General features: G+C 40.8%; 1 protein-coding gene across 10 annotated transcripts in view; it reads left to right on the forward strand.

Annotated features, from left to right (window-relative positions):
• Window positions 1-26,772, forward strand: part of agtpbp1 (ATP/GTP binding carboxypeptidase 1) — a 239,741-nt gene that overhangs the window by 130,094 nt on the left and 82,875 nt on the right. For all 10 annotated transcript variants that reach the window (XM_078214458.1, XM_078214452.1, XM_078214454.1 and 7 more), the window contains 5 exons: window positions 1,680-2,461; window positions 3,302-3,385; window positions 3,492-3,578; window positions 6,998-7,146; window positions 17,254-17,341. In XM_078214458.1, the coding sequence (XP_078070584.1) occupies window positions 1,680-2,461; window positions 3,302-3,385; window positions 3,492-3,578; window positions 6,998-7,146; window positions 17,254-17,341 (1,190 nt within the window). The remainder of the gene's footprint in view (window positions 1-1,679; window positions 2,462-3,301; window positions 3,386-3,491; window positions 3,579-6,997; window positions 7,147-17,253; window positions 17,342-26,772) is intronic.

A 26,772-nucleotide genomic window follows, 5' to 3' on the forward strand; every position in this document is an offset into this window, starting at 1 on the left:
CAATTGTGAATAACAGAATCATTTTGGAACATCTGCTCTCCATTTGTTCTGACAATAGCACCTTCCATAGCAGTGCTTACAATACGTCTTTTTATTCTCAACTGAGGTTCCCCCACCACTGTGCTCAACAAGGCTCTTGACCATTCTTTCCCATTTCTCTCATTCTAGTATCACCCCTTCCACATCATTCCAGAACCAAGGTTTCCCAGAACCTTCCATCCCACCAGCCTTCACTTCTCCGCCATTTCTGTCACTTTCAGTGTGATGCCACCACCAGACACAGTATTCAAAAAGGTCCGTTCTCACTGTGACATCCTGGTGCACCCCTCAAATCATTCCCAACCAGTTCCTCCATTTCATGGCACTTTCTCGAGCAAGTGCAACAAATGCAATGCCTGCTGTTTTCCACCTCCATTCTCCATTGCCCCAGAAACTCTGTCCATGTGATTTACTTGTACTACTTTCAATTTAGGATATTGAATTTGCTGCTCATGATGCGGCCTCTTCTACATCGGGAAGACCCAGCACCATTTGGGAAACTACTTTTCAGAACATCTCCCTTCAGTTCGCAATCATAAACCTGAACCTCTGATAGCTTGTCATTTTAATTCCCCATCTCATTCTGACCTTGCCATCCTTGGTCTCCCATACGGTTCCAGGAAAGCTCCATGCAAGTTGAAGGAGCAGCAGCTCATTTTTTAATTTGGTACTTTATAGCCTTCCATACTCAACATTGAGTTCAACAATTTCAGATCATAATCACTGTCCCTGTGTTTTTTAACGGCGGCTATTGGTGGTAATTCTGTTTTTCACATTAACACTCCCCGAGGAACAATCTTTTATTTAGTTGTCCCTTTGCTTTTTCATTTCACATTGCACCATTATCTGTTTTGTTGTTTAATCTCTTCTGCCTGCCACTCTATCACAGATCTTATCTAATGCTATTTCCTTCTTTTTTCCCCCTTTCCATGCCTCTATGTTTGCTTATCTCTAACTTGACCAATTCTGATGAAAGGTCGATGACCTGAAATAAGCAATAGGAGCAGGAATAGGCTGTTCGGCCTCTCAAGCCTGTTCCGACATTCGATGGGATCATGGCTGATCCAACATTTCTAGAAGACCATAAGAAATAGGAGTAGGGAAAAAGTAATTTTCAATTCCCACAGATGCTGCTTGATCTGCTGAGTATTTCCAGCATCTTCTGTTTTTATAACACATCTGTGGATGTTGAGCAAGAAGGAATTGAATGGGGAAACCAGCCTGCTGACCTCACTTTGAAATTCATATATGAATAATGACCAGTTGGATAAGACAACAAAGGGCAGATAAAACTCATGGGCTTGATGTCTTCAACAGAAGAGGGAAGATGAGAAAATTAGCCAGAGTGGATACAAAAGACCTGATTGACCACCTAGGTTAAACTCCTAAACGAACAAAAATACATTTTGAAAGACTTTGCTAACTAACTCTAAAGCCACTGAGGCTGATTTTCCATTAGTGCTAGATATGAAGGAGAATCGTTCTCTTGACATACAGCTGTTAACTCTTCGTAATCTGTGTATATATTTATGGAAGTATCAAACGTGGGCCTAGTATGGTCTGTTACTTTACATAAATAAACCTGTCCAACTTAGTAACCACAACATTTTTTAGTTTATTTTCAACTTTCTTTGTTCTAGGCATATAATCACTCTGAAGAAAACCATGCCAGTGCGTCAATGTCTGATGTTCAGCGGCCAGAACCCATTATTGTGCCTACAGCAGGAGAAGAGCAACCATCAAAAAGAAAAGTGCTGAAAGTTAGTGAAAGCAACACTCCAGAAAGCCAACAGATTCTACCTAATGTTTATCAAGGAGCTGCACAGGACCATAAACTGCCAACACTTATAGGTCTGCAGAACAAACAGCAGAGTAGAAATAGTGTAAACTCATGGTATTCTAAACAAAATGGGCATACTTCTTCACAATGCTTGAACAATGAAATTGCTAAAGGCTTGGATGATATGTCCTTGCACTGTAATAATGCTTCTGATGATGTAAAGTGTTGGAACTCAAGGTGTGTGAGTGGAACTGAGAATAAGCCCAGCTTTTTGACACTGGGGGAAACATGCAGCAAAACCTGTCAACAGCTCTCTGGTTGTGGAAAATCTTTATTTGTTTCATCATTTGGTCAGCCTCCATCATGGCAACAGGTTGGTACCCAGCTAGGTCAATTGTGCTGTTCTGGCATTGACACTGATGCAGAGGATGAGTCCTCTATAAGTTCTGAAGAGCCAGGAATTTCTGAGTTACCGGAGCCAGGGACCTTGCAACCACTTCATGACTGTGACCTTTATGTCGAAATTGTTAAAAAGACTAAATCTGTTCCTGAATACAGTGAAGTAGCATATCCTGATTATTTTGGACATATTCCACCTCCATTCAAGGAACATCTCATAGAAAGACCCTACGGTGTACAAAGGTGAGTATGAATGTGATATGCTAACACAAAAGAAAAGAGAAATCTCAATGAAAGACAAAGGCATGACCTGAATTAAGAAAATTGCAAAAGATGAAAAGCAAAGTTGTGGTTCAGTAATGCAAAGCTTGGATTTCATAAGCCTTTTGACTGTAAGAAGAGAAGTTTTTTTTAAAAAAAGTAGTTTCACAGTTTAACGAATTACATAAAATAATACATTACTGGATTTTTTGGGGCTCATCTGATGTGTATTTTAGCATTAAACTGGACGAGTGGAAAATATTTTGATCCTTTATAAATAAAGATTCCATTTTAAAAGATGATTTGTGATATTATAATGCACTAAAATTCAAGTCCAATGGGAAAAAAATTAGAGTAAATATGCTGTGTTATAATTTTGCATTAGTTAGGAAGAACAATCTTCAGTGCATTAGATGTGGTAAACTTAGTTATAATGTTCAGTTATGTTGAAATAAGTGGCAAGATTTAAGGTATCTATAAAAATGACATGGCATAAAATTGCAGAATCCACAAAGAAGATATTCATTTTTTATACATGTTGAGTATTTTTAAATTTAATTATCAACTGGTTTAATTATTTATATAAACTAGAGGGCAGGGTTCTAGTCTTTAAAAAGTAACGTTTGCACTGCAACTCAAGTCAGTAAATTAGACCTGTGAATTGTCTTTTTTTTGGCAGATACTGTTTGTAATACTTCCTCTGGATTTTATTGTAGACTTGAATAGCTAGTTTAATGTAAGCACCATACTATTTTGAAAAAAAATCAGCTGTTACAACATTCTTCCTTACATTTATATGTAATGGAACATTGTTTTTTACAGAACAAAAATATTCCAAGATATTGAGAGGCTGATCCATGCAAATGACATTATTGACAAAATTGTATATGATCTTGATTTTCTCAGGTGAGTTAAATAGAATTTGCTCATTTTTATTCCATAATCTAATATTCATCTATGATGTTGCCCAATGTATGTACTCAATGCTTTTTTATATCCTTCTCTCATTTAGCTATCCAACACCTGAAGATGGAGAAACGCTCAGATTCAATTCACAGTTTGAATCTGGAAACCTTCGAAAAGCAATTCAAGTCAGAAAGTAAGATTGAGAGGATGTGCTTATTCTTCCAAAAATATCATCTGAATTAACTTAAACAATCCTTAAGTGTTTTGTAATTTATTCTACCTTCCATTTTAAAATAATAGTTCAGAAAGAGAGAGAGTCTGGCTTATGGCTCAAATGCCACTATTTAATTTCCAAAAGACATTTGATAAGCCACACAAAGGTTAATACTCCAGATAAGGCATTATAAAGTTGGAGGTAATAAATTAGCATGGAAAGAGGACTCGTTAATGGACAGGAAGTAAAATGTCGGGATAAATGGGGCATTTTCACGTTTCCAGGCTGTGGCTAGTGATGTGGTGCAAGGACTCTGCTGTATCAGTGACCCAGACTAAAAGACAGGAAGCCTAAGTTTGCTGATGATACAAAGCTAGGTGGGAATGCAAATTGTGGGGAGGACACCAAGAGGCCTGCAAACAGACAGAGACAGGCTAAGTGACTGGACAATAAGGTGACAGATTGAGCACAATTTGGGGAAGTATGAGGTTATTCACTTCCGTTGGAAGAATAGAAAGCAGAATATTTTCTACAAGATGTGAAACTTGTATATGTTGATATTTAGAGAGACTTGTATTTATTGTTAAAGCAACATAAAAAATTAGCATGCAGGTACATCAAGCAATTTGGAAGGTATGTGGCAGGTTGACCATTATTATAAGGGATTGGAATATAAGAATAAAGATGTCTTGCCACAGTTGTACAGAGCTTTGGTTACTGCACACTTGGAATACCATGTAAAGTTTTGATCTCGATATTTAAGGAATATGTACTTGTATTGAAGACAGTACTGCGAAGGTTCACTAGGTTGGTTCCTGGGATAAGATGAGAGCCTTATGATGAGAGACTTGAGTAAATTAGGCCTATATACTCTGGAGTTTAGTAGAATGAGAGAGGATCTCCAAATTGAAGCATACGAGATTCTGAAGGCCCATCCTGCAAGACATTCCCAGCATAGATCCATCATGAGAGCTGTTATTGTGCATGTGGAATGATGGCCTGGCAACTGTTGCTATAGCACATTTTGGGCCATTTATAGGTTTTTTTTAATCCTGTAATTCGGTTCTGATTCAGCCTTCCTAGCTGAGCTTTCACACTGGATGATACAGTGATATGTAAGCTATAGATTATGTAATCAATTCCAGCCCCAGTGAGGCCAGTCAATCATGGGTGTCATTTCCATCCCCATTATTACAACCACGATCCCATTCTACCCGTTATCACTGCTCATTCTTACCTACTGCCATCTACTGCTTTCTACAACTGCTGCCATTGCTACATATATCACATTGGCACCATGCAATTTAAAGTCAAAGGCCTGGTTTTTGCAGTTATGGAAACATAGAAAGGAGTAGGCCATTTGACCCTTCGATCCTGCTCCGCCCTACATTATGATCATGGCTGATTATCAAATTCAATATCCTGATCCCCCTTCTCCCCTTATCTTTGACCCCTTTAGCCCCAAGAGCTATATCTAATTTCTTCTTGAAATCACACAACATTTTGATCTCGACTACTTTCTGTGGTAGTGAATTCCATAGATTTACCACTCTGAGAGTGAAGAAATTTCTCCTCACCTCAGTCCTAAAAGGTTTACCCCTTATCCTCAAACTATGACCCCTAGTTCTGGACTCCCACACCATTGGGAACATTCTTTCTGAATCTACCCTGTCTAACCCTATTAGAATTTTATAAGTTTCTATGAGATCCCCTATCACTCTTCTAAACTGCAGTGAATAAATCCAAAGTAACTTAGTCTCTCCTAATATGAAGACATGTCATCCCAGAAATCAGCCTGGTAAACCTTTGCTGTACTCCCTCTATAGCAAGGACATCCTTCCGCAGATAAGCACACCAAAACTTCACACACTACTCCAGGTGTGGCATCACCAAAGCCCTATACAATTGCAACAAAACATCTCTATTCTATACTCAAATCATCTGGAGACTCCATAAACCTGTAAAAATGGTGGGCAGGACCAGGATGTGAAAGTCCTTTCCCCATTTCCGACAGATCCCATTTTCACCGGTAGAAGAAAGGGGTTGGGGCAGGACTCGCGCAGGAAAGAAGTAAACTCAGCAGGGCAATTTGAATTCAGTGCTAAGTTCAAAGAGTGCCAATTTTCACTGTAGCAAAAGCTTTAGCTCACAACGTGGGAGTCACAAAATTTAAGCGTAGACATAAATGCTCTTGAAGTGTGAATTAGGTCTATAGAATTTTCATGACATGAAGTTTTTTAAATCCCCAGCCCTTTAAAACCTAACAAAGCAAGCTACATATGTCATTGAAAGTTGAAATACTCTGCTCTAGTAGTTCCATTAATTGTTTGTCGATATTCCCCCCGAAGGCTTTTTTTGTCAGTATAAATGCATGGCTGCTCCTCAAGCTATGGGAATCTTAAATTCACAGTTTGATTGACAGTTTAAGGAAGTTATTAAAGGATTGGTTGTATTTTATCTGGGTTTTTGAAAAGAAGTTTGTTTGTTTTGAATAAGGGATTAAACATTTGAGATTTAAAAGTTTTAAATGGGCTTTCATGAATGGGAGTGTTTTTATATAGTGAAGGTTGCAATAGATAGATTTTTATCTTATTTTAACTCACTGTGACTGCTGAAGTCTCTTCATGCAGGATACTAGATAAGTTGGCCTCCCCAAATTCATTACCTCATACTTCCCTGGACTGAATTCAATTTGACATTTTCTGCCAACTGACCAGTTCATTGATATATTTTTGAAATCTAGAGTTTTCCTCCTCAACATCAACCACACGGCCATTTTTTTGTATCATCTGCAAACTTCTTAATCATGCCCCCTACTTCTAAGTCTAAATCATTGATATATATACCACAAAAAGCAAGGCACCCAGTGCTGCCCAGATGATCCACACTGGAAACAGTCTTCCAGTCAGAAAAATACACTTTGATCATTACCTATTGTTTCCTGTCATTAAGCCAATTTTGAATCCAACTTGCCACTTTCCTTTGGAACCCCTCGACTTTTGCTTTCCTGACTGGTCTGCCATGTTGCACCATGTCAAAAACCTTATGAAAATTCATGCAGACTTCATCAAACATGTTGTTCTCATCAACCGTCTTTGGTAGCTCCTGAATATGTCTGAGTAATTTGATTGAATTCAACCTTCCCTTAATGAATTCATACTGACAGCTTTTCGAGCTCTGAAATTCCCTCCTTAAACCACTGTCTCTTCACCTTGGTTTCACCCTTCAGACTGCTTTAAAAACCTATCTCTTTAACCAAACGTTTTTCCATCTGCCGAAGTATGTGATACTTAATGATCTCTGAAGCTGCTAGAAACATTTTGTTACGTTGGACTTGCTATTTAAACACCAGTTGTTGTGAATCCATGCCTTTCTAAATTCCAATTACTTATTTCTAGGTTTGAATATGATCTCATCCTTAACTCAGATATAAACAGCAATCACCACCACCAGTGGTTTTACTTTGAAGTGAGTGGAATGCGAAATGCTGTTCCTTATCGATTCAACATCATCAATTGTGAAAAGTCCAATAGTCAATTTAACTATGGTAAGGGTTTCTTTTACTATTGATGGCATATTATTTTATCACTACTTCTGTTTTCTCAGTTATTAACCAAACTGCAGATATAATATATTTGAACAATATCCTTTTATTTCAGCACACAGTCATGCCACTTGTAGGTATGATGGTAAATATTAAAAGATTCAAATTTGAAAAATGACAGCCCTTCTAGCATTCTCTGGTGATTGCAAAATTGTTTTTTACCTTTTAATGTCACCCACCCATGTTTTCTAGTCCATATTTTACTGAGCTCATTCTTTTTGATATAAGATTGATAAACAGTAGTACTAATTGTTATGCAGACTAAGGTCCTCCATTTATCTGACGGGCACTAAGTTTGACAGTTTACAGCAGGAATTAATAATAAACAGATTCGTGGCAACCAAAGCTGCTGATGAAAACTGTATTGGAATCCAAAATAATTGTTTAAATGTCGAAGTGATTGCACAAAAACTTTCAATTTGTATGTTATCTCATGTCGGAAAGTTTTAAACAATTTAAAGAAAAATAGAAGAGAAAATGCTGGAAAATCTCAGCAGGCCTGGCAGCATCTGGACTCGAAACGTCAACTCTTTTCTCTCCTTACAGATGCTGCCAGACCCGCTGAGATTTTCCAGCATTTTCTCATTTGGTTTCAGATTCCATCATCCACAGTAATTTGCTTTGATTAAGGAAAAGTAGGAATGTCTGATTTTCTGGAACCAAATAAGCCAATGAAAAATCCAGTCTAAAAGCAAGAGAATACAAGTGAGGGTGTATTTCCCAGTGCATTGTCAATAAATACCGTTGCCTGAATTTATAACCAAAGGGCTCAGAAATAGTTTTTATGAACTTGTAGTCTTCATACAAATCTAGACCTGGTCATTCACTCAGCTGATCTCAAGCAGATTTACTGGATAAATTTAAAGTGTAGGACGAGGGGGTATTCTGATTCAAAGAACCTGCATACCTTAAAATATAGCCATCTTTTCTAGGTACATTTACAGAATCTGAGAAAGATTTCAGTTAATTGAAATAGTCTTCCATTTATCCAGCATTTTCTGTTTTTATTCCATTTGAGCTACCTTGGCTAAAATTCTATTTTTAGAACAAACACAGTCCTACTTATCCTCTCTACTTGAGGCATCAACAACTTCTGCAAAGTATGTGGGTTTGTTTCTGATTAAGATCCATATAGATAATTAAAAGTTATTTTTCTGGCTAGTTAAAAGAAATTACTGCCGAAGAGATGATTAAAGGAGCAATATGAGCCTGAATCATAAACTGATATTGGTTTCTGAGGAGTCTTAACGCATCTTGTTAAAGCAAAGTGCCAATGGAGTAGAGATCAAATCACTCTTAAGGTTATTTATTTTTCAAGCAAATGTAACACTACTTAAGTAAGTCAACTATTCACTACTTCAAACATATATTAAGATTTTGATTACTGGTTTTTCTAGAAAGATCTTTTGATGCCCCTTCGCCAGTGAGACAAAAAGCCCTATGGGTCTGATGTGAGGAATAGTCAAAGTACAATAATTTTCTGGAAACACTCAGCAGGTTAGTCAGCATCTGTGGAGAGAACAAATAAGTTAACATTTTAGGTGTAACCCTTTGTCAGTACTGGAGCAATTTATAGATTAAAAAATTAAAAAGGAACTGGATGCACATGCATGCGCCGCCTACTCACTCGGCAGACATAGAAGAAAAGTGGAACAGGCTCCAGCAGTCCATGAGCTAAGCAGAAGACATGCTGGTGGTGTGGGATGGTTTTGTCAGCTCTTTGCATAGGAGAGATATGGGTTAATTGCTGGGGTGAATACTCTGTTGGAACACTGCTGTCTGCACTCTGCTTTTTTTTCTTTCTTTTTAACCCTGCTTTATTCTCTTTCCTGACTCTTGAACTGGTTGAACTTGCTCTGCTTTGCCAGTTTTGAATGCTCCCATTTCCACTTGCCTTAACCCACCTGGCACCCTCTCAGCTATTCATACTTCCCTGTGTATTATAATTGTCGTTAATTGCTCCCATTGTCCCACGTTCATATCATCAAAGCCATTTATATACTTTAGATTTGGAGTAGTTAAAAAACAACAAAAAAAAATTGAATGTGAATACACTCAACGGGAGAAGTGCTAATTTCAGTGAGTTGAGCAGGGATTTGGCCCAGGTGGATTGCAATCAGAGATTGACAGATGAAACAGTAAGTGAGCAATGGAAGGCCTTCAGGGAGCCAGTTTATCTACAGGCTAGAAACATTCCACAAGAGAAAGGAAAAACATCCAAAGCTAGAGCTCCCTGGATGACTAAAGATGTAGAGATTAAAATGGAACAGGAAAAAGGGAAGCTTATGATAAATGTCAGGATTATAATAACAAGCTGAATATAGAAAGAATGAAAATGAGTTGAGAAAAGAAATGAAGGGCAAAGACAGTTTATGAGAATAGATTCGGGAGGAACATAAAAGAGAAGACAAGAGTCTCCTAGTAACATAAACAGTAAAAAGAGAATCAACTTAAGGAACAAAAAGGAGCTGATCTTGTTGATCTTGCCGTGGTTATGATGAATATTTTACAATTGTCTTCACTAACGAAGAGCATGCTGCCAATCTAACAATGAAGAGGCGGTAGTGAGAAATGGGATGATCTAAAAATAGATAAAAAGGTATTGGAAATGTTAACAGTGCTTAAAGTAGAAAAAAAACATTCAGTTCCAATGGGCATCTTCAATTGCTGAGGGAATAAGAGTGCAAATTGTGCAGGGTTAGGTCACAATTTATCAATCATCCTTAGATGGTGCCAGAGGTCTGGAAGTTTGCAAAGTTATACAATTGCACAAAATGAGAGGGGGACTAACTTGGCAACTACAAGCCAGTCATCCTAATGTCTGTGATGTGGGAGCGGGAGGGGGAATCTTTTAGAGACAATAATCAAGACAAAATTACTTGACGCTTGGGAAAGATTTGGGCCAGTAAATGAAGGGCAGCATGGGTTTGTTAAAGGTAAATAGTGTTTGTCTAACTGAATCAAGTTCTTTGATGAAATAACAGAGTGCATGAGAATAATCTGGTTGGTGTTGTGTATACAAGCTTTCCAAATATGTTTAAGAGAGCACATAATAGATTTGTTAGCAAAATTGAAATCCATGGTATTAAATGAATAGTGGCTGCATGGATATGAAATAGGTCAAGGGACAAAAGCCAGGGAGTAGTGGTAAACATTTTCTTTTGAAGATTGAAAGGTCTTTATTAGAACTGTTTGATTTGTATTCATGACCTGGCTTTGGTTGTACATGACATACTTTCTGTCTTCCAGATGACATGAAGTTCAGAAATGTAGTAAACAATGAGCCAGATAATAACAGACTTAAGGAGGACATAGTCAGACAGGTGAAATTGGAAGATGCATGCACAGGAATTTAATGCAATAAAATGATTCATTTTGGTAGCAAGACATTGGTTCAATTTTAAAGTGGGTAGAAGAACAGAGATGGTCGGACAAGTTGAGAATGCACATGAGTAGGACCCCTTGAAAAGAGGCTTAAAACTTAAAAACAACAAGGAAGTTATGCTAAATGTTTATAAAATGCTGGTTAGGTCTTAGCTGGTGTATTGTGTCATTCTGTGTCCTGCACCTTTGAAGAAGATGCAACGGAGATTTTAGTAGAATGGTACCAGCAAAATGTGTCTTAAGTTCCGTGGAGATGGGTTGTTCTCCTTGGAGCAGAAAAGATTAAGAGGAAATTTGATGAAGGTGCTCAAAATCATTTTTTAAATTGGTTGTCTACACGGAGACACTGTTTCCAGTGTTAGCATTGTCAGCAAGTGGAAGACACAGATTTAACGCAATCAGCAGATGAACCAAAAGCAACATGTATTAAATTCTATATAGCGACTCATTATGATCTGTAATGCATTGCTGGAGATGGATGTAGTGGGAGATGTAAAAGTATTAGTTTCAAAAGGGAATTAGACAAATAGTTGAAACGGAAAAAATTGCAAGGCTATTTGGAAAGCGCAAGGGAGTGCATCTAATTAAATTGCTCTTTCAAATAGCTGGTAAAGCATTATCCACTGAATATGTCTGTACTGTATCCTTCCATGATTTTTCTATCTCCTGTTTTTCATTCACGTATTTTACTGACCATCTGCTAACCTTTTAATTTGTTTGCGTTTCTCACCCCACAGCTTTGCTTTTTTTCCTGTTCTCTTTAATGTGCTACCAATTTATTTTACTTCTGACAAGAGTTACACTTGAAACATTAACTCACCTGTTGTCTCTACAGAGACTGCCAGACTTGCTAAGTGTTTCCAATTATTTTTTGTTTCAGATTTCCAGCATCTATAGATATTTTGCTTTGTATTTATGACTTTGACATTGACCTAACTGAACTGATTTAAAATGTTTCATAAGTACCAAAAGGTAAACAGACTCAATTCAAGTACATGAGATTCGCTATGCAATGAGTTGGTTGGCCTTATTCCCTTTTTAAAATCAATATTGAAATGTGATGATCCTGATTTAGTTGAAGGTATTTATTGCATTAGTATCACTACTAATCATTCAAGTAGAAAACTTAACAAATTATGTTTTGTCAGTTGGATGACCAGACAGTGAATCGTTTTCAAATATTGGATCATTTTTTGTAAAGCGAATCCCCCAAAGGCTATGAAGACAGAGTATTTTAATCTATTTAGCATGTCAGTTACTTACCTCCTGTCACATTAGTGGTATTAGCTAGCCTTAGGTCGTGCGTCAATTTTAATAGAACAATAAGGTAACAGTATTAGTAATACAGGTCCCTTTAAGAATAAAGTAGGTCTGATGAACTCAGTTTAGTTAGGGAACATGAGAGAGTAATAGATAAAAGTTATAGTCAGGTAGTGACACCAGGGTCTCGGAAGGAAGACACGTGGGTCACGGTTAGGAGGGGTAATAGTCAGAAGGGTAATGTGCCAGAAAGCACCCCAGTGGCAGTCTCCCATAAGAGAAAGGGATGGGCAACAGATGGGAGAAGGGAAGGGAGTGTGCAGTCTGTGGAGGGATTCCCTGTGGTTGTCCCCCTCCAAAATAGGTATATTGTTTTGGATTCTGTGGAGGGGGATGACCCTCCAGGGGTAAGCCACGAGGACCAGATCGCCTCCACGGAGACAGGCTCAGGGCTCCGGAAGGGAAAGAAGGGGTTTAGGAGAGCGATAGTTGTGGGGGACGCAATAGTTAGAGGCACGGACAGGCGCTTCTGTGGGACTGAACGAGAATCCAGGATGGTAGTCTGCCTCCCTGGTGCCGGGGTACTGGATGTCTCCGAGAGGGTAGGAAGCATATTTAAAAAGGAAGGTAGTCAAACGGATGTGATTGTACACATTGGGGGAAATGATGTAGGTAGGAAGAGCAGGGGGGTCATACGAGAGAAATTCAGGGAGTTGGGTGCTAGGCTAAAAAGTAAGGCCTCCAGGGTAGCAATCTCTGGACTGCTCCCGGTGCCTAGTGCAAGTGAGGCTCGGAACAGGGAGATTCTACAGTTGAACGCGTGGCTAAAGGACTGGTGCAAGAGGGAGGGTTTTAAATTCATAGATAACTGGGAAATCTTCAAGTCAGGATGGCAACTGTACAGAAAGGATGGGTTACACCTTCACTGGAAGGGAGCAAATATCCTGGCTGGGAGTTTTGCTAGAGTGTTTCGGCAGGATTTAAACTAGTGTGGCAGGGGGGTGGGGAACAAAACAGGAGGTCAGTAAATACTGAGGCTGGGGTCGAGCTGGGGGCCAGGGCAAGGCTAGCTAAGAAGAGGAGCACTCTGGAGGAGGAGGACCTGACTTGGCCTGGAGGTCTGGAGTGCATCTGCTTCAATGCGAGGAGTGTAACGGGTAAAACAGACGAACTTAGGGCCTTAATGCTTGTGCGGAATTTGGATGTGGTTGCGGTGACGGAAACTTGGTTAAAAGAAGGACAAGACTGGCAGCTGAATATTCCGGGGTATAAGTGTTTTAGGCGAGACAGGAGGGGCTAAAAAAGGTGGGGGAGTAGCGATATTAGTTAAGGAGCATATTACCGCGGTGCAGAGGGTAGACAACTTAGAGGGGTCATGTACTGAGTCGCTGTGAGTGGAACTCAGAAACAAGAAGGGTGCAGTCACTATGCTGGGGGTGTACTACAGACCACCCAACAGCCCACGGGAAGTGGAGGAAAGGATATGTCAGGAGATTCTGGATAGGTGCAGAAAACATAGGGTTGTTGTAGTGGGGGACTTTAATTTCCCTGGCACAGACTGGAAAGTGCTTAGAGCTGGGGGACCGGACGGGGAGGAATTTGTAAAATGCGTACTGGAAGGTTCTTTGGGACAGTATGTAGATAGCCCGACTAGAGAGGGGGCTATACTGGACCTAGTTCTGGGAAATGAGCCCGGTCAGGTCGTCAAAGTTTCGGTAGGGGAACATGTGGCAAATAGTGACCACAACTCTGTTAACTTTAGGATAGTAATGGACAAGGATGAGTGCTGTCCTACGGGCAGGGTGCTAAATTGGGGGAAGGCTGACTATAGCCGGATTAGGCAGGAATTGGTGGATGTTGATTGGGAGAGGATGTTCGAGGGCAAGTCCGCGTCTGGCATGTGGGAGTCTTTTAAGGAACTATTGATAAGGCTGCAGTATAGGCATGTGCCTGTAAAAAGGAAAGATAGGAAAGGTAGGATTCGAGAGCCGTGGATAACCAGGGAAATTGAGGATCTGATTAAAATGAAAAGGGAGGCGTACGTTAAGTCCAGGCAACTAAAAACAGATGGAGCTCTCGAGGAATACAGAGAGAGTAGGAAAGATCTCAAACGGGGAGTTAGAAGGGCAAAAAGAGGTCACGAGATGTTCTTGGCAGGCAGGATTAAGGAGAATCCTAAGGCATTCTATTCATACGTTAGGAACAAAAGAGTTGTCAGGGAGAAAATCGGACCTCTCAGGGACAAAGGAGGGGAATTATGCTTAGAACCCAAGGGAATAGGGGAGATCCTAAATGAATACTTTGCATCGGTATTCACGAAGGAGAGGGGCGTGTTAACCGGGAGTGTCTCGGAGGGAGGTGTTGACCCGTTAGAGAAAATCTCCATTACAAGAGAGGAAGTGTTAGGTTTTTTAGGGAACATTAAAACTGACAAAGCCCCAGGGCCTGATGGCATCTATCCTCGACTGCTCAGGGAGACGAGAGGTGAAATTGCTGGGCCTCTGACGGAAATCTTTGTCGCTTCTTTGGACACGGGTGAGGTCCCTGAGGATTGGAGGATAGCGAATGTGGTCCCGTTGTTTAAGAAGGGTAGCAGGGATAACCCAGGAAATTATAGGCCGGTGAGCTTGACATCCGTGGTAGGGAAGTTGTTGGAGAGGATTCTTAGAGACAGGATGTATGCGCATTTAGAACGGAACAATCTCATTAGTGACAGACAGCATGGTTTTGTAAGAGGGAGGTCGTGCCTTACAAATTTGGTGGAGTTTTTTGAGGAAGTGACAAAAACGGTTGATGAAGGAAGGGCCGTGGATGTCGTCTATATGGATTTCAGTAAGGCATTTGACAAAGTCCCACATGGCAGGTTGGTTAAGAAGGTTAAGGCTCATGGGATACAAGGAGAAGTGGCTCGATGGGTGGAGAACTGGCTTGGCCATAGGAGACAGAGGGTAGTGGTCGAAGGGTCTTTTTCCGGCTGGAGGTCTGTGACCAGTGGTGTTCCGCAGGGCTCTGTACTAGGACCTCTGCTATTTGTGATATATATAAATGATTTGGAAGAAGGTGTAACTGGTGTAATCAGCAAGTTTGCGGATGACACGAAGATGGCTGGAATTGCGGATAGCGAAGAGCATTGTCGGGCAATACAGCAGGATATAGATAGGCTGGAAAATTGGGCGGAGAGGTGGCAGATGGAGTTTAATCCGGATAAATGCGAAGTGATGCATTTTGGAAGAAATAATGTAGGGAGGAGTTATACAATAAATGGCAGAGTCATCAGGAGTATAGAAACACAGAGGGACCTAGGTGTGCAAGTCCACAAATCCTTGAAGGTGGCAACACAGGTGGAGAAGGTGGTGAAGAAGGCATATGGTATGCTTGCCTTTATAGGATGGGGTATAGAGTATAAAAGCTGGAGTCTGATGATGCAGCTGTATAGAACGTTGGTTAGGCCACATTTGGAGTACTGCATCCAGTTCTGGTCGCCGCACTACCAGAAGGACGTGGAGGCATTGGAGAGAGTGCAGAGAAGGTTTACCAGGATGTTGCCTGGTATGGAGGGTCTTAGCTATGAGGAGAGATTGGGTAGACTGGGGTTGTTCTCCTTGGAAAGACGGAGAATGATGGGAGATCTAATAGAGGTATACAAGATTATGAAGGGTATAGATAGGGTGAACAGTGGGAAGCTTTTTCCCAGGTCGGAGGTGACGATCACGAGGGGTCACGGGCTCAAGCTGAGAGGGGCGAAGTATAACTCAGACATCAGAGGGACGTTTTTTACACAGAGGGTGGTGGGGGCCTGGAATGCGCTGCAAGTAGGGTGGTGGAGGCAGGCACGCTGACATCGTTTAAGACTTACCTGGATAGTCACATGAGCAGCCTGGGAATGGAGGGATACAAACGATTGGTCTAGTTGGACCAAGGAGCGGCACAGGCTTGGAGGGCCGAAGGGCCTGTTTCCTGTGCTGTACTGTTCTTTGTTCTTGCTGCAGAGTGAATTGAGGTAAGAGCAGGTGATGCTCATTGAAGCTTGTACTTAAGAACTGGGTTTTTCTCTGGTGGAGGCATTGCTTCTGGACAGTGAAAGGACCAAGAAGGGAGGAGTAGAAACCAGCGTGTGTACTGAACTATGGTATCACAATGAATCATCAGAATGTCTTCTGCTGTCTAATTTGGTAAATGAATATTCACCTATTTAACATAGGGCAGGAGCTAAACGACCTTCAAATGGACAACCATCAATTCTGTTGGATCGGAAAATTATAATGTAGCCTTCTATGGGCGATTTGTTCATCTAATCTCTGGCCAGATATTTCAGAGAAGTCAGACTACTTTATGAACGCCATTGTCAAATATCTAAAATGCTAGTTTGGAGATATTCAACCTCCTTCATTCACCATGTGATCCTTTGCAAGCTCCTGACATGCAAGCTAACAAAGAGTCAAAATAATTTATTTATTACTTCTTACCATGCTGGGTGTGGAGAGGGCAGCTTTTTCCACTCCTACACAGCAAATTTATCTACACAAAGCAGCACGAGGAAAGAATTCTGACATTTGCATTTCTGCAGTGACATGCAGTATCTAACATGAAGTCAAAATTAATCAAACTTTATACTGCAGCTTGAGTAGTTTGGGAGTTTTTTCTTTATAAACAAAATGCATCAATGGGAGTAGTATTGGAAATTATAAGGATATGAACTGCTAAATAAGGTCAGATGCTTCATCTTCTGATCCACAAGACTCTAATCCACAAATTTGTACTGGAGCTCCCATGACTTTATTCGCCCACATTGACCTGTAGTATTTAAAACCTAGCATGGTGGCCCTTACATTTGACATGCAGTTTCGGCATGTCAAATGTAAGGGCCACCATGCTAGGTTTTAAATCATCATGGCAAAATTAATCTAGTCTCACTGCCATTATAAAGAGAGCAAATTTGATTCTGCCATTACCACCATTATGTTGATACCAGATATAGTTCTGTCCAGTACCATCACAGTGTAATGAGTCCCAATATATAATGTGAATCAGACAAATCATGTGTACTTAGCTGTCAGTGAATCTGCAAGATCAGCCCCTTAATCAGTCTTAAATATTTCTCTACTGGCAGTTGTCTACACACTCCTTTTTTAAAACACACAATGGCTATGTGCAATCAACTGCGCTCCATGTGATATGTGTATGCATTTGCACATTTTTTTAGTTCAGTGCAATCTTCTTTATATGAATTTGATTGCAGATTACAGCCCTGTCTCACAGTATAATTAAGCCCATAATGACATGGTGAATTAATAGACAGTAAAGGATAAATCTCATTGTTGAAGCTGTGAAATGTCCTGACAGATGTGCAATTTTTATTTTATCACTTGAACATGAAATTCTTAAATACTTATTTTCTTTTTGAAGGTATGCATCCCATAATGTATTCTGTCCAGGAAGCCATGCTTGGAAGGCCACAGTGGATTCGAACTGGGACAGATATCTGTTATTACAAGTAGGTATTCTGTATATAGAAGAATATCGAGTAACAATATATATATTTAAATCAGTCAAGGGATGTGGGCTTCATTGGCATGGCCAGCATTCATTGCCCATCCCTAATTCCCAATGAGCAGGTGGTGGTGAGCAGCTGCCTTCTTGAAACACTGTAGTCCATGTGCTGTTCAGGGTTCCAGGATTTTGACCCAGTGACAGTGAAGGAACGGTGATATATTTCCAACCCAGGATGTTGAGTAGCTTGGAGAGGAATTCCCAGGTGGTGGTGTTCTCACATGAGTTCCTGCAGTGCACCTTGTTGATGGTACACATTGCTGACATTGTGCATCGGTGGTAGAGGAAGTGAATGTTTCTGGAAGAGGTGACAATCAAACGGGCTACTTTGTCCTGGCTGGTGTCAAGGTTCATGAGTGCTGTTGGAGCTGCAGTCATCTAGGCAAGTGGAGATTATTCCATCACACTCCCGACTAGGTTCTGGACAGGCTTTGGGGAGTCAGAAGTTCAGTTACTTGCCGCAGGATTCCTAGCCTCTGACATGCTCTTGTTGCCACAGTATTTATATGGCTAGTTCAGTTTCTAGTGATGGTAATGCCATTGCATGTCACGGGGCAATGGTTAGATTTTCTCTTGTTGGAGATGGTCATTGCTTGACACTTGTGTGGCCCCAATGTTACTTGCCACTTGTCAGCCCAAGCCTATATATGTCCAGGTTTTACTGTATTTGGACATGTACTGCTTTAGTATCTGAAGAGCCATAAATGGTGATGAACATTGTGCAATCATCAATAATGTGCAATCATCAACAAACATCCCCGTTTCTAACCGTATGATGGAAGGAACGTCATTGATGAAGCAACTGAAGATTGTTAGGACTTGTACATTCCACTCTGGAACACTTGCAGTGATGTCCTGGAACTGAGATGACTGATGTCCTACAACCACAACCATCTTCCTTTATGCTGCATATGATTCCAACCAGTAGAGAGTTTTCCCCTGATTCCCATTGACTCCAGTTTAGCTAGGACTCCTTGATGCCATACTCAGTCAAATACAACCTTGATATCAAGGGCAGTCACTCTCACACCTCACCTCTTAAGTTCTGCTCTTTTGACCATGTTTGACCTAAAGCTATGTTGAGGTCAGAAGTTCCCCTGGTGGAACCCAAACTGAGTGTCAGTGAGCAGATTATTGCTAAGCAACTGCCACTTGTTGGAATTGTTGATGACCTCTTCCATCAGTTCACTGATGATCAAGAGTAGACTAATGTTCTGGTCACCCTATTATAGAAAGGATATTATCAAATACGGGCAATTGGGATTAGCTTAGGGTTTTTTTTTTAAAAAGGGCGGCATGGACAAGTTGGGCCTGTTTCCATGCTGTAAACCTCTATGACTAATGGAAAAGTAACTGGTTGGATTGGATTTGTTCAGCTTTTTGTAGGACATGCCTGGGCAGTTTTCCACATTGCTGGGTAGATGCCAGTATTGTAGCTATACTGGACCAGCTTGGCTCGAGACACAGCAGGTTCTGGAGCAAAAGTCTTCAGTACTTTTGCTGGAATGCTGTCAGGGCCCATAACCTTTTCAATATCCAGTACCTTCACCCCTGAGTTGATATCACGTGACGTGAATCAAATTGGCAGAAGATTGGCATGTATGATGCTGGGTACCTCCAGAGGAACCCAAGATTATTTATTGTATAATTTGTCTAGTTTGATGATCGCACTGTTACAGAAATTACTTAAGTGTATTTTCTGTTTTAACATTGCCACAACCCTGAAATTGCTGGCTTTCGAAGAAATTGTAATTTCCCATATTTTAGTTTCACTTTATTTTTCTAACTTGCAAGAAACAATTACTTTACCCAGTGTTCATCTATTGTTCCAGAGCATTGCTTTGTTATGTAGTTATCGATGCGCTTTCACTGTCCAGTCTTTTGAATCTTGATGTTTTCACTTCTCACAAATTTGATTGAGTTTTTTGAAGGGGTAACCAAGAAGGTAAATGAGGGCAGTGCAGTTGATGTTGTCTACATGGACTTTAGCAAGGCCTTTGACAAGGTAGGTTGTTGCATAAGGTTAAATCTCACAGTGTCCAGGGTGAAGTAGCTAAATGGATGCAAAATTGGCTTGATGACAGAATAAGAAGTCTCACAACACCCAGGTTAAAGTCCAACAGGTTTATTTGGTAGCACAAGCCACTAGCTTTCGGAGTGCTGCCCCCTTCATCAGGTGACTTACCTGATGAAGGGGCAGCGCTCCGAAAGCTAGTGGCTTGTGCTACCAAATAAACCTGTTGGACTTTAACCTGGTGTTGTGAGGCTTCTTACTGTGTTTACCCCAGTCCAACGCCAGCATCTCCACTTGATGACAGATGACAGAGGGTGGTTGTTGAGGGTTGTTTTTCAAACTGGAGACCTGTGACCAGCGGTGTGCCTCAGGGATTGGTGCTGGGTCCACTGTTTGTCATTTATATTAATGATTTGGATGAGAATATAGAAAGCATTAGTAAGTTTGCAGATGACACCAAGATTAGTGGCTTAGTGGACAGTGAAGAAGGTTATCTTGAATTGCAATGGGATCTTGATCAATTGGGCCAGTGGGTTGACGAATGGCAGATGGAGTTTAATTTAGATAAATGCGAGGTGATGCATTTTGATAGATTGAACCAGAGCAGGACTTACTCAGTTAATGGGAGGGCGTTGGGGAGAGTTACAGAACAAAGAGATCTAGGGGTACATGTTCATAGCTCCTTGAAAGTGGAGTCACAGGTGGACAGAGTGGTGAAGAATGCATTCAGCATGTTTGGTTTCATTGGTCAGAACATTGAATACAGAAGTTGGGACGTCTTGTTGAAGTTGTACAAGACATTGGTACGGCCACACTTGGAATACTGTGTACAGTTCTGGTCACCCTATTATAGAAAGGATATTATTAAACTAGAACGAGTGCAGAAGAGATTTGCTAGGATGCTTGATGGTTTGAGTTATCAGGAGAGGCTGGATAGACGAGGATTTTTTTCTCTGGAGCTTAGAAGGCTGAGGGGTGATCTTATAGAGGTATATAAAATAATGAGGGGCATGGATCAGCTAGATAGTCAATATCTTTTCCCAAAGGTAGGGGAGTCTAAAACTAGAGGGTATAGGTTTAAGGTGACGGGAGAGATACAAAAGGATCCAGAGGGGCAATTTTTTCACACGGTGGTGAGTGTCTGGAACAAACTGCCAGAGGTAATAGTAGAGGCGGGTACAATTTTGTCTTTTAAAAAGCGTTTGGACAATTACATGAGTAAGATGGGTCTAGAGGGATATGGGCCAAATGCGGGCAATTGGGACTAGCTTAGGGGTTTAAAAAAAAAAGGACGGCCTGGACAAGTTGGGCCGAAGGTCCTTTTTCCATGCTGTAAACCTCTATGACTCTATGACACTTATGGTCAATCCTAAATTCTTCCGCATATCTGTCAGAAAAGGCAGCTTGTCCTTTATGCTAAAAGTGGAAATTTTCCTCTTGTCTTGGGAGAACATCCTCAGAATCCCTGTGAGGGAATGTTGTAACTTACTTTTCTTCCTGAAGATGCAACATTTTACCTTCCCAAAAGCCCTTGATAGAAACTAGGCCAGACTTCTATGACACAAAATTGTAAACAGCTGGACACTTATGTTTAGTTTATGTACTGCTGAACATACAGTTGGGCAAAGCTATTGCAAAGATAGACAGGCTTGTTCTTCTGCCAGGGTCCTTCCTGTAATAACTGGTGTTTACAGTTTTGTGCGTTTCTCTAAAAAACTGTGATTGCTGCTCGAATTGCTGCATTTGTGTTATTGTGAAAAGAAAATAGATTGGATGTTTCTTGATGTAGCGATTATATATTCAAGGGTCATATTTACAATATTGAATCCTGAGAATCCAGCTTCAGTGATCTAACTGCTGGTTATACTGAGGGACTGCCTCTCTTTGTACAGTTTACATCCCACAGCAATTCAAAAGCTTATTCTTTTTGCAAGTCAATCTTCCATTGATTTCGGTTAAGCAAACTCCTTCAAGCCTAACTGCCCCCTCATATTCCATTCATGAATGGCAATGATCTGCTAACTTAGATACTATTTATTCATTAGGAGGATGAGAGTTATTTTAATTCTGGCATTCAGGAGGATGTGAAAATTGGAAAATGCGAAAAACACACAGGTCAGGCAACACATGTTTCGAGGGAAACTGTTAATGTTTCACATCAATGACCTTTCACCTAAAAGAATCTGTATCCCTTGTTTGATTCAGGTTATTTTTGATTATAGTTATGGTGTTCAGTTTGAATTGGTTCATTTCTTCCAAGGTCATTCGTAAAAAGAACATTCATTCTTGTTCTATAGCTCACTTTCAACTTCTCCAAATGTTGTGAAGTTGCTGCATTGTCATGTTGCGTATCCACTAAACCTATCACAGAAAGTTAGGACCAGTACTTATTTGCGCAAGTACCATAAGAGCTGATGCAGACATGACGGACCAAATGGCCGCCTCCTGTGCTATAATGATTCTGTAGTGGGATTTTCATTGTTGCAATGTTATTTACTTCAGTCTAAACTAGAGTTTCAATTCTACGGTAAATTGTTGTTGAAGATATTTAAAACTTAAACTGTTTCTTTCTTTTCCTTTGTCCCTTTCTTCTCTCTCTCTCTTAATCCAATCTTTCTTCCCATCTATTTATTTATCTTTCTGAATCTGACTTGACAGCTCAACTGTTCCTATTCACCCTCCTCTGTCGCTCTGCTTCATTCTCAGTTCTTAAATTGCATTGGTAAAAGAGAGATTGTTATTCCTGGCAGTCCCCAGGATCCCAAATCCCTGCATGCATTCCAGCAGCTTCCTGGGCAAAACATTTTTGAACTGAAGAATGAGAATATGAAATCTGTCTAAATGGGGCATGTTGTGTAATGTTACACTAAATTGGCCTTATAAATCAGTTTTTTTTTAAAAAAAGCAGTTATACTGTAAATCCAAATGTATAAATCGGACCACAATCCTGTAATACGATAACGCTGAAAGGAGGAATAGTGCTTAAAAGATATTTCATGTACTAAGAGGAAAGCATTGTAGAATTTAATTTAACAGATATAGAAATAAATGGGACCCATAAACTGGACTCAGTGGAGCTGTAATGCAGATTTACCCACACAAGACAAATATAATTGAAGGCACTTACTTACCAGTGAGGTGTAAATTATAGAACGGTAACAGCACAGGAAGCCATTCAACCCATCCATGCTGGCTGTCTGCTAGAGAACTCAGTTAACATCATTCCCCTGCCCTTTCACTGTAGCTCTGCAATTTTTTTCATCTTTAGATAATTATCCAATTGCCTTTTGAAAGCCGCAGTTGAATCTGCCTCCACCACACTCTCAGGCAGTGCATTTCAGATCTTAATCACTCACTGCATTAAAAAAAATTCTCATGTCACCTTTGGTTCTTTTGCCATTCAATTTAAGTCAATGTTCTTTGGTTCTCAACCCTCTGCCAGTGGGAACATCTTCTACCCACTCTGTTTGGATCCCCTTAATGATTTTGAATACCTCTATAAAATCTTCTCTTACCCTTCTCTAAAAAGAATTGTCCCAGCTTCTCAATCCATGCAATCCCTCATCCCTGGAATAGTTTTCATAAATCTTTTCTGCATTGTCTCTGTTGCCTTCACGTCCTTCCTGAAGTGTGATGCCCAGAATTGGAGACACTATTCTAATTGAGGCCAATGATCCACTTAACCCACCTCTTTTGCCAGAAACAGATCATGTAATGCCTCCTTCCTTGTTGAATTGGAAACATAATGAACTAGAAATTCTCTTGGATTAAATTCAGAAGTTCTCCCCTTTCTCTGCCCTTTATCCAATTGCATCCAGTCTATATTAGAATAATTAAACCCCCCATTATAACTACTGTATAGTTTTTGTATCTTTCTATAATTCCCTTGCAAATTTGTTCCTGTATACCTTGTCCACTAATTTGTTGTCTGTAGAATACATCCAGGAGTGGAACTGTACCCCTATATGTTTCTTAGTTCTAACTAGACTCTACCCATGACCCCTTAGGACTTGCTCCCTCTCAAATATTTACCTTAAGCAATATTGTCACCCTTCCTTTCTTTCCTTCCCCATCTTTCCTGAACACTTCGTATCCAGAAATATTTTGTACCCAGTTGTGCACTTTTTTTCTGTCACTGTCGCATCATCATTCCACATGGCTATCTTCACCTTTGGCTTACCATCCTTAGTTGTCACACTCTGGCATTCACATATATGTATGGTAACCCTAATTTAGACTTTATTACGTTTCCTGTTATTCTGACCCCACAAGACCTTACTAGTCCTTAGTTTTGTGCTTATCTGTCTCTGCCAAATCTTTTTACATATTTTTTTCCTTCTCTGATGTGAATTGCAATACTGTAATTTCATTAAAATATTCTTTGGAAGATATTAGAGGAAATGTTTAGTTTTGTTACTTTACGGAAACCATAATGGCAAACCCAGCCCCTTTTGACTCTGAAAAGTTCTCCTCTGGGGGCTGTGCCAAAATTAGGAAAGCTGTCAAAGACTAGCCAAGGAACAGTCTGACATTGTCTGTAAGGTATGATTCAGTGAGTATCTCATTATCCCAGACATTCCTGGGTAGGTCCTGTTCCACCATCAAGACAGAACCAGCAGAGGTGGTGGCACAGTGGTATACAGTTTGAAGGGAGTTGACCAGGGAGACAACATCGACTCTGGACCCCAGGAAGCATCAAGACAAGCAATCCTGCTGATTACCCCTGATGAATCAGTAATCCTCCATGTTGAACACAACTTGGAGGAAGCACCGATGGTGGCAAGGGCACAAAATGTACAGCGGATGGGGGACTTTTAATGCACATCACCAAATGTGGTTCGGTAGCACCACCATGGACTGAGCTGACCAAGTCCTAAAGGACGTAGCTGCTAGTCTGGGTCTGCGGCAGGTGGTGAGGGAACCAACAAGAGAGAAGAACATACTTGACCTCAACCTCACCAACCTGCGTGGTGCAGATGGATCTGTCCGTGACAGTATCAGTAAGACCATCACACAGTCCGTCATGTTGTGTGGCACTACCACCAGGCTAAATGAGATAAATTTCGAACAGATTTAGCAATTCGAGACTGTGCATCCATGAGGCTCTGTGGGCCATTAGCAGCAGCAGAATTGTACTCAACCACAATCTGTAACCTCATGGCCTGGCATAATCCCCACTCTACTGTTCCCACCAAGCCAGGGGATCCACCCTAGTTCAATGAAGGTGCAAACATGCCAGGAGCAACACCGAGCATACCTAAAAATGTGTCAACCTGGTGAAGCTCCAACACAGGACCACTGGCATGCCAAACAGCACAAGCAGCAAGTAATAAACAGAGCCACATAACCAATGGATCAGATCTAAGCTCTGCAGTCCTTAAGCAGCCAGCCGTGAATGGTAGTGGACAATTAAACAACTTACTGGAGGAAGAGGCTCCACAAATATCCTTATCATCGATGATGGAAGAGTCCAGCACATCAGTACAAAAGATAAAGCTGACGCATTTGCGACAGTCTTTAACTAGAAGTGCAGAGTAGACGATCCATCTTGACCTCCTCCGAAGTCCCCCGTCTCTCAAATGCCAGTGTTCAGCCAATTCAGTTCACTCCTCGTGATATCAGGAAGTGGCTGAAGGCACTGGATACTGCAAAGCGATGAGTCCTGACAACATTCTGGCAGTACTACTTAAGATTTGTATTCCAGAACTTGCCATACACCTAGCCAAGCTGTTCTGCTACAGTGATATTAGGCGCTACTTACTCAGTAAAAGCTGCTCATGATACTCAGTTTGAGTACCACTAGGGGTGCTCAGATCCTGGCATCATTAGTTCAAACATGGATAAAACAGCAGAACTCCAGATGTGAGGTGAGAGTGACTACCCTTGACATCAAGGCAGCATTTGACTGAGTATGACATCAAGGAGCTCTAACAAAACTGGAGTCAGTGGGAATCAGGGGATAACCCTCTGCTGGTTGGAGTTATACCTGGCACAAAGGAAGGTGGTTGCATTGGTTGGAGATCAATCATCTCAATTCCAGAACATCAGTGCAGGAGATCCTCAGGGTAGTATCCTAGTTCCAACAATCTTCAATTGCTTCATCCAATGACCTTCCTTCCATTATAAGGCCAGAAATGGTGATGTGCAGTCATCAGCAAACAATGTTCAGCACTATTTGCAGTCACTCTCATACTGAAGCAGTCCATGTCCAAATGTAGCAAGACCTGGACAATATTGAGGCTTGGGCTGAAGTGGCAAGGAACATTCCCATCACACAAGTGCCAGGCAATGGCCATCTCCAACAAGGGATAACTGAACCATTGCCCCTTGACATTCAATGCCATTGCCCTCACTGAATCCCCCACATCCTCGGGGATTGACCAGAAACTGAACTGGATTAGCCATATAAATACCAGTTTGCAAGAGCAGGTCAGAGGCTAGGAATCCTGCAGTGAGTAACTCACCACCTGACTCCCCAAAGGCTGTCCACCATCTACAAGAAACAAGTCAGGAGTGTGATGGAATATTGTCCACTTGCCTGGATGAGTACACCTCCAACAACACTCAAGAAGTATTATGATTCAGATCAGAAACTCCAAAGTGTTTTATGGAGCCCGCTTGGGTCATAAGTTTTACATTTTGAATTTGGCTAGGATAAGTATGATGGGTTTCACTTCAGGTTTGGTTCAATGACCCACTGGGGAACTTTTATCAAAGAAAGTTTATTTAAGAATATAGTTAACATGTATAATTAAAAAAAGGAAGAACTCTTATCAGTTACAAACGAGAGAAAAAACAACCACTATGATGTATAACCCTTAATAAATATATCTAAAATGTTCCAATCAAATAAAACCCTTGGCATAGACAAATCCCTTTAAACAAGTTCAACACAGCAAAGACTAATGCCCAGATGATACTGGAATTGACTCCTTTGGTTGAAGTCTGCAGTTCTCTGGATACACCCAGGACAGTTTGAAGTCAGAACAACTTCCCAGAACCCCAGACCCTAGTCACGCCACCAATGGCAGATTTTCTACTCCAGGAAGGTTTTCAGCAAACCCGCAGAATTTCCAAAACCAGGGAGAGAGAGACTTTTCAGCTTGCTGTCCCTTCTAAAACTAAAGCTTAAACCTGCAGCTCCAAACTGAAAATTTAAAAAAACTCATCATCTGACCTGCCAACCAGTTTTTCTCCTAACAATGCCGACTCATGAACATCCCAGTAAAAATATACAAAACCCCTGTTTAAGCAGCAATAAAAGGACATCTCCAGTCAAACCGGTGCCATAATGACATCAGCTAAGGCTGTGAGCTGAAAAAACACTGAAGCTGTGAGAGCTGCAGAAATCATGATTTTTT

The sequence above is a fragment of the Mustelus asterias genome, chromosome 6 (assembly GCF_964213995.1).
Source record: "Mustelus asterias chromosome 6, sMusAst1.hap1.1, whole genome shotgun sequence".
Classification (NCBI taxonomy): domain Eukaryota; kingdom Metazoa; phylum Chordata; class Chondrichthyes; order Carcharhiniformes; family Triakidae; genus Mustelus; species Mustelus asterias.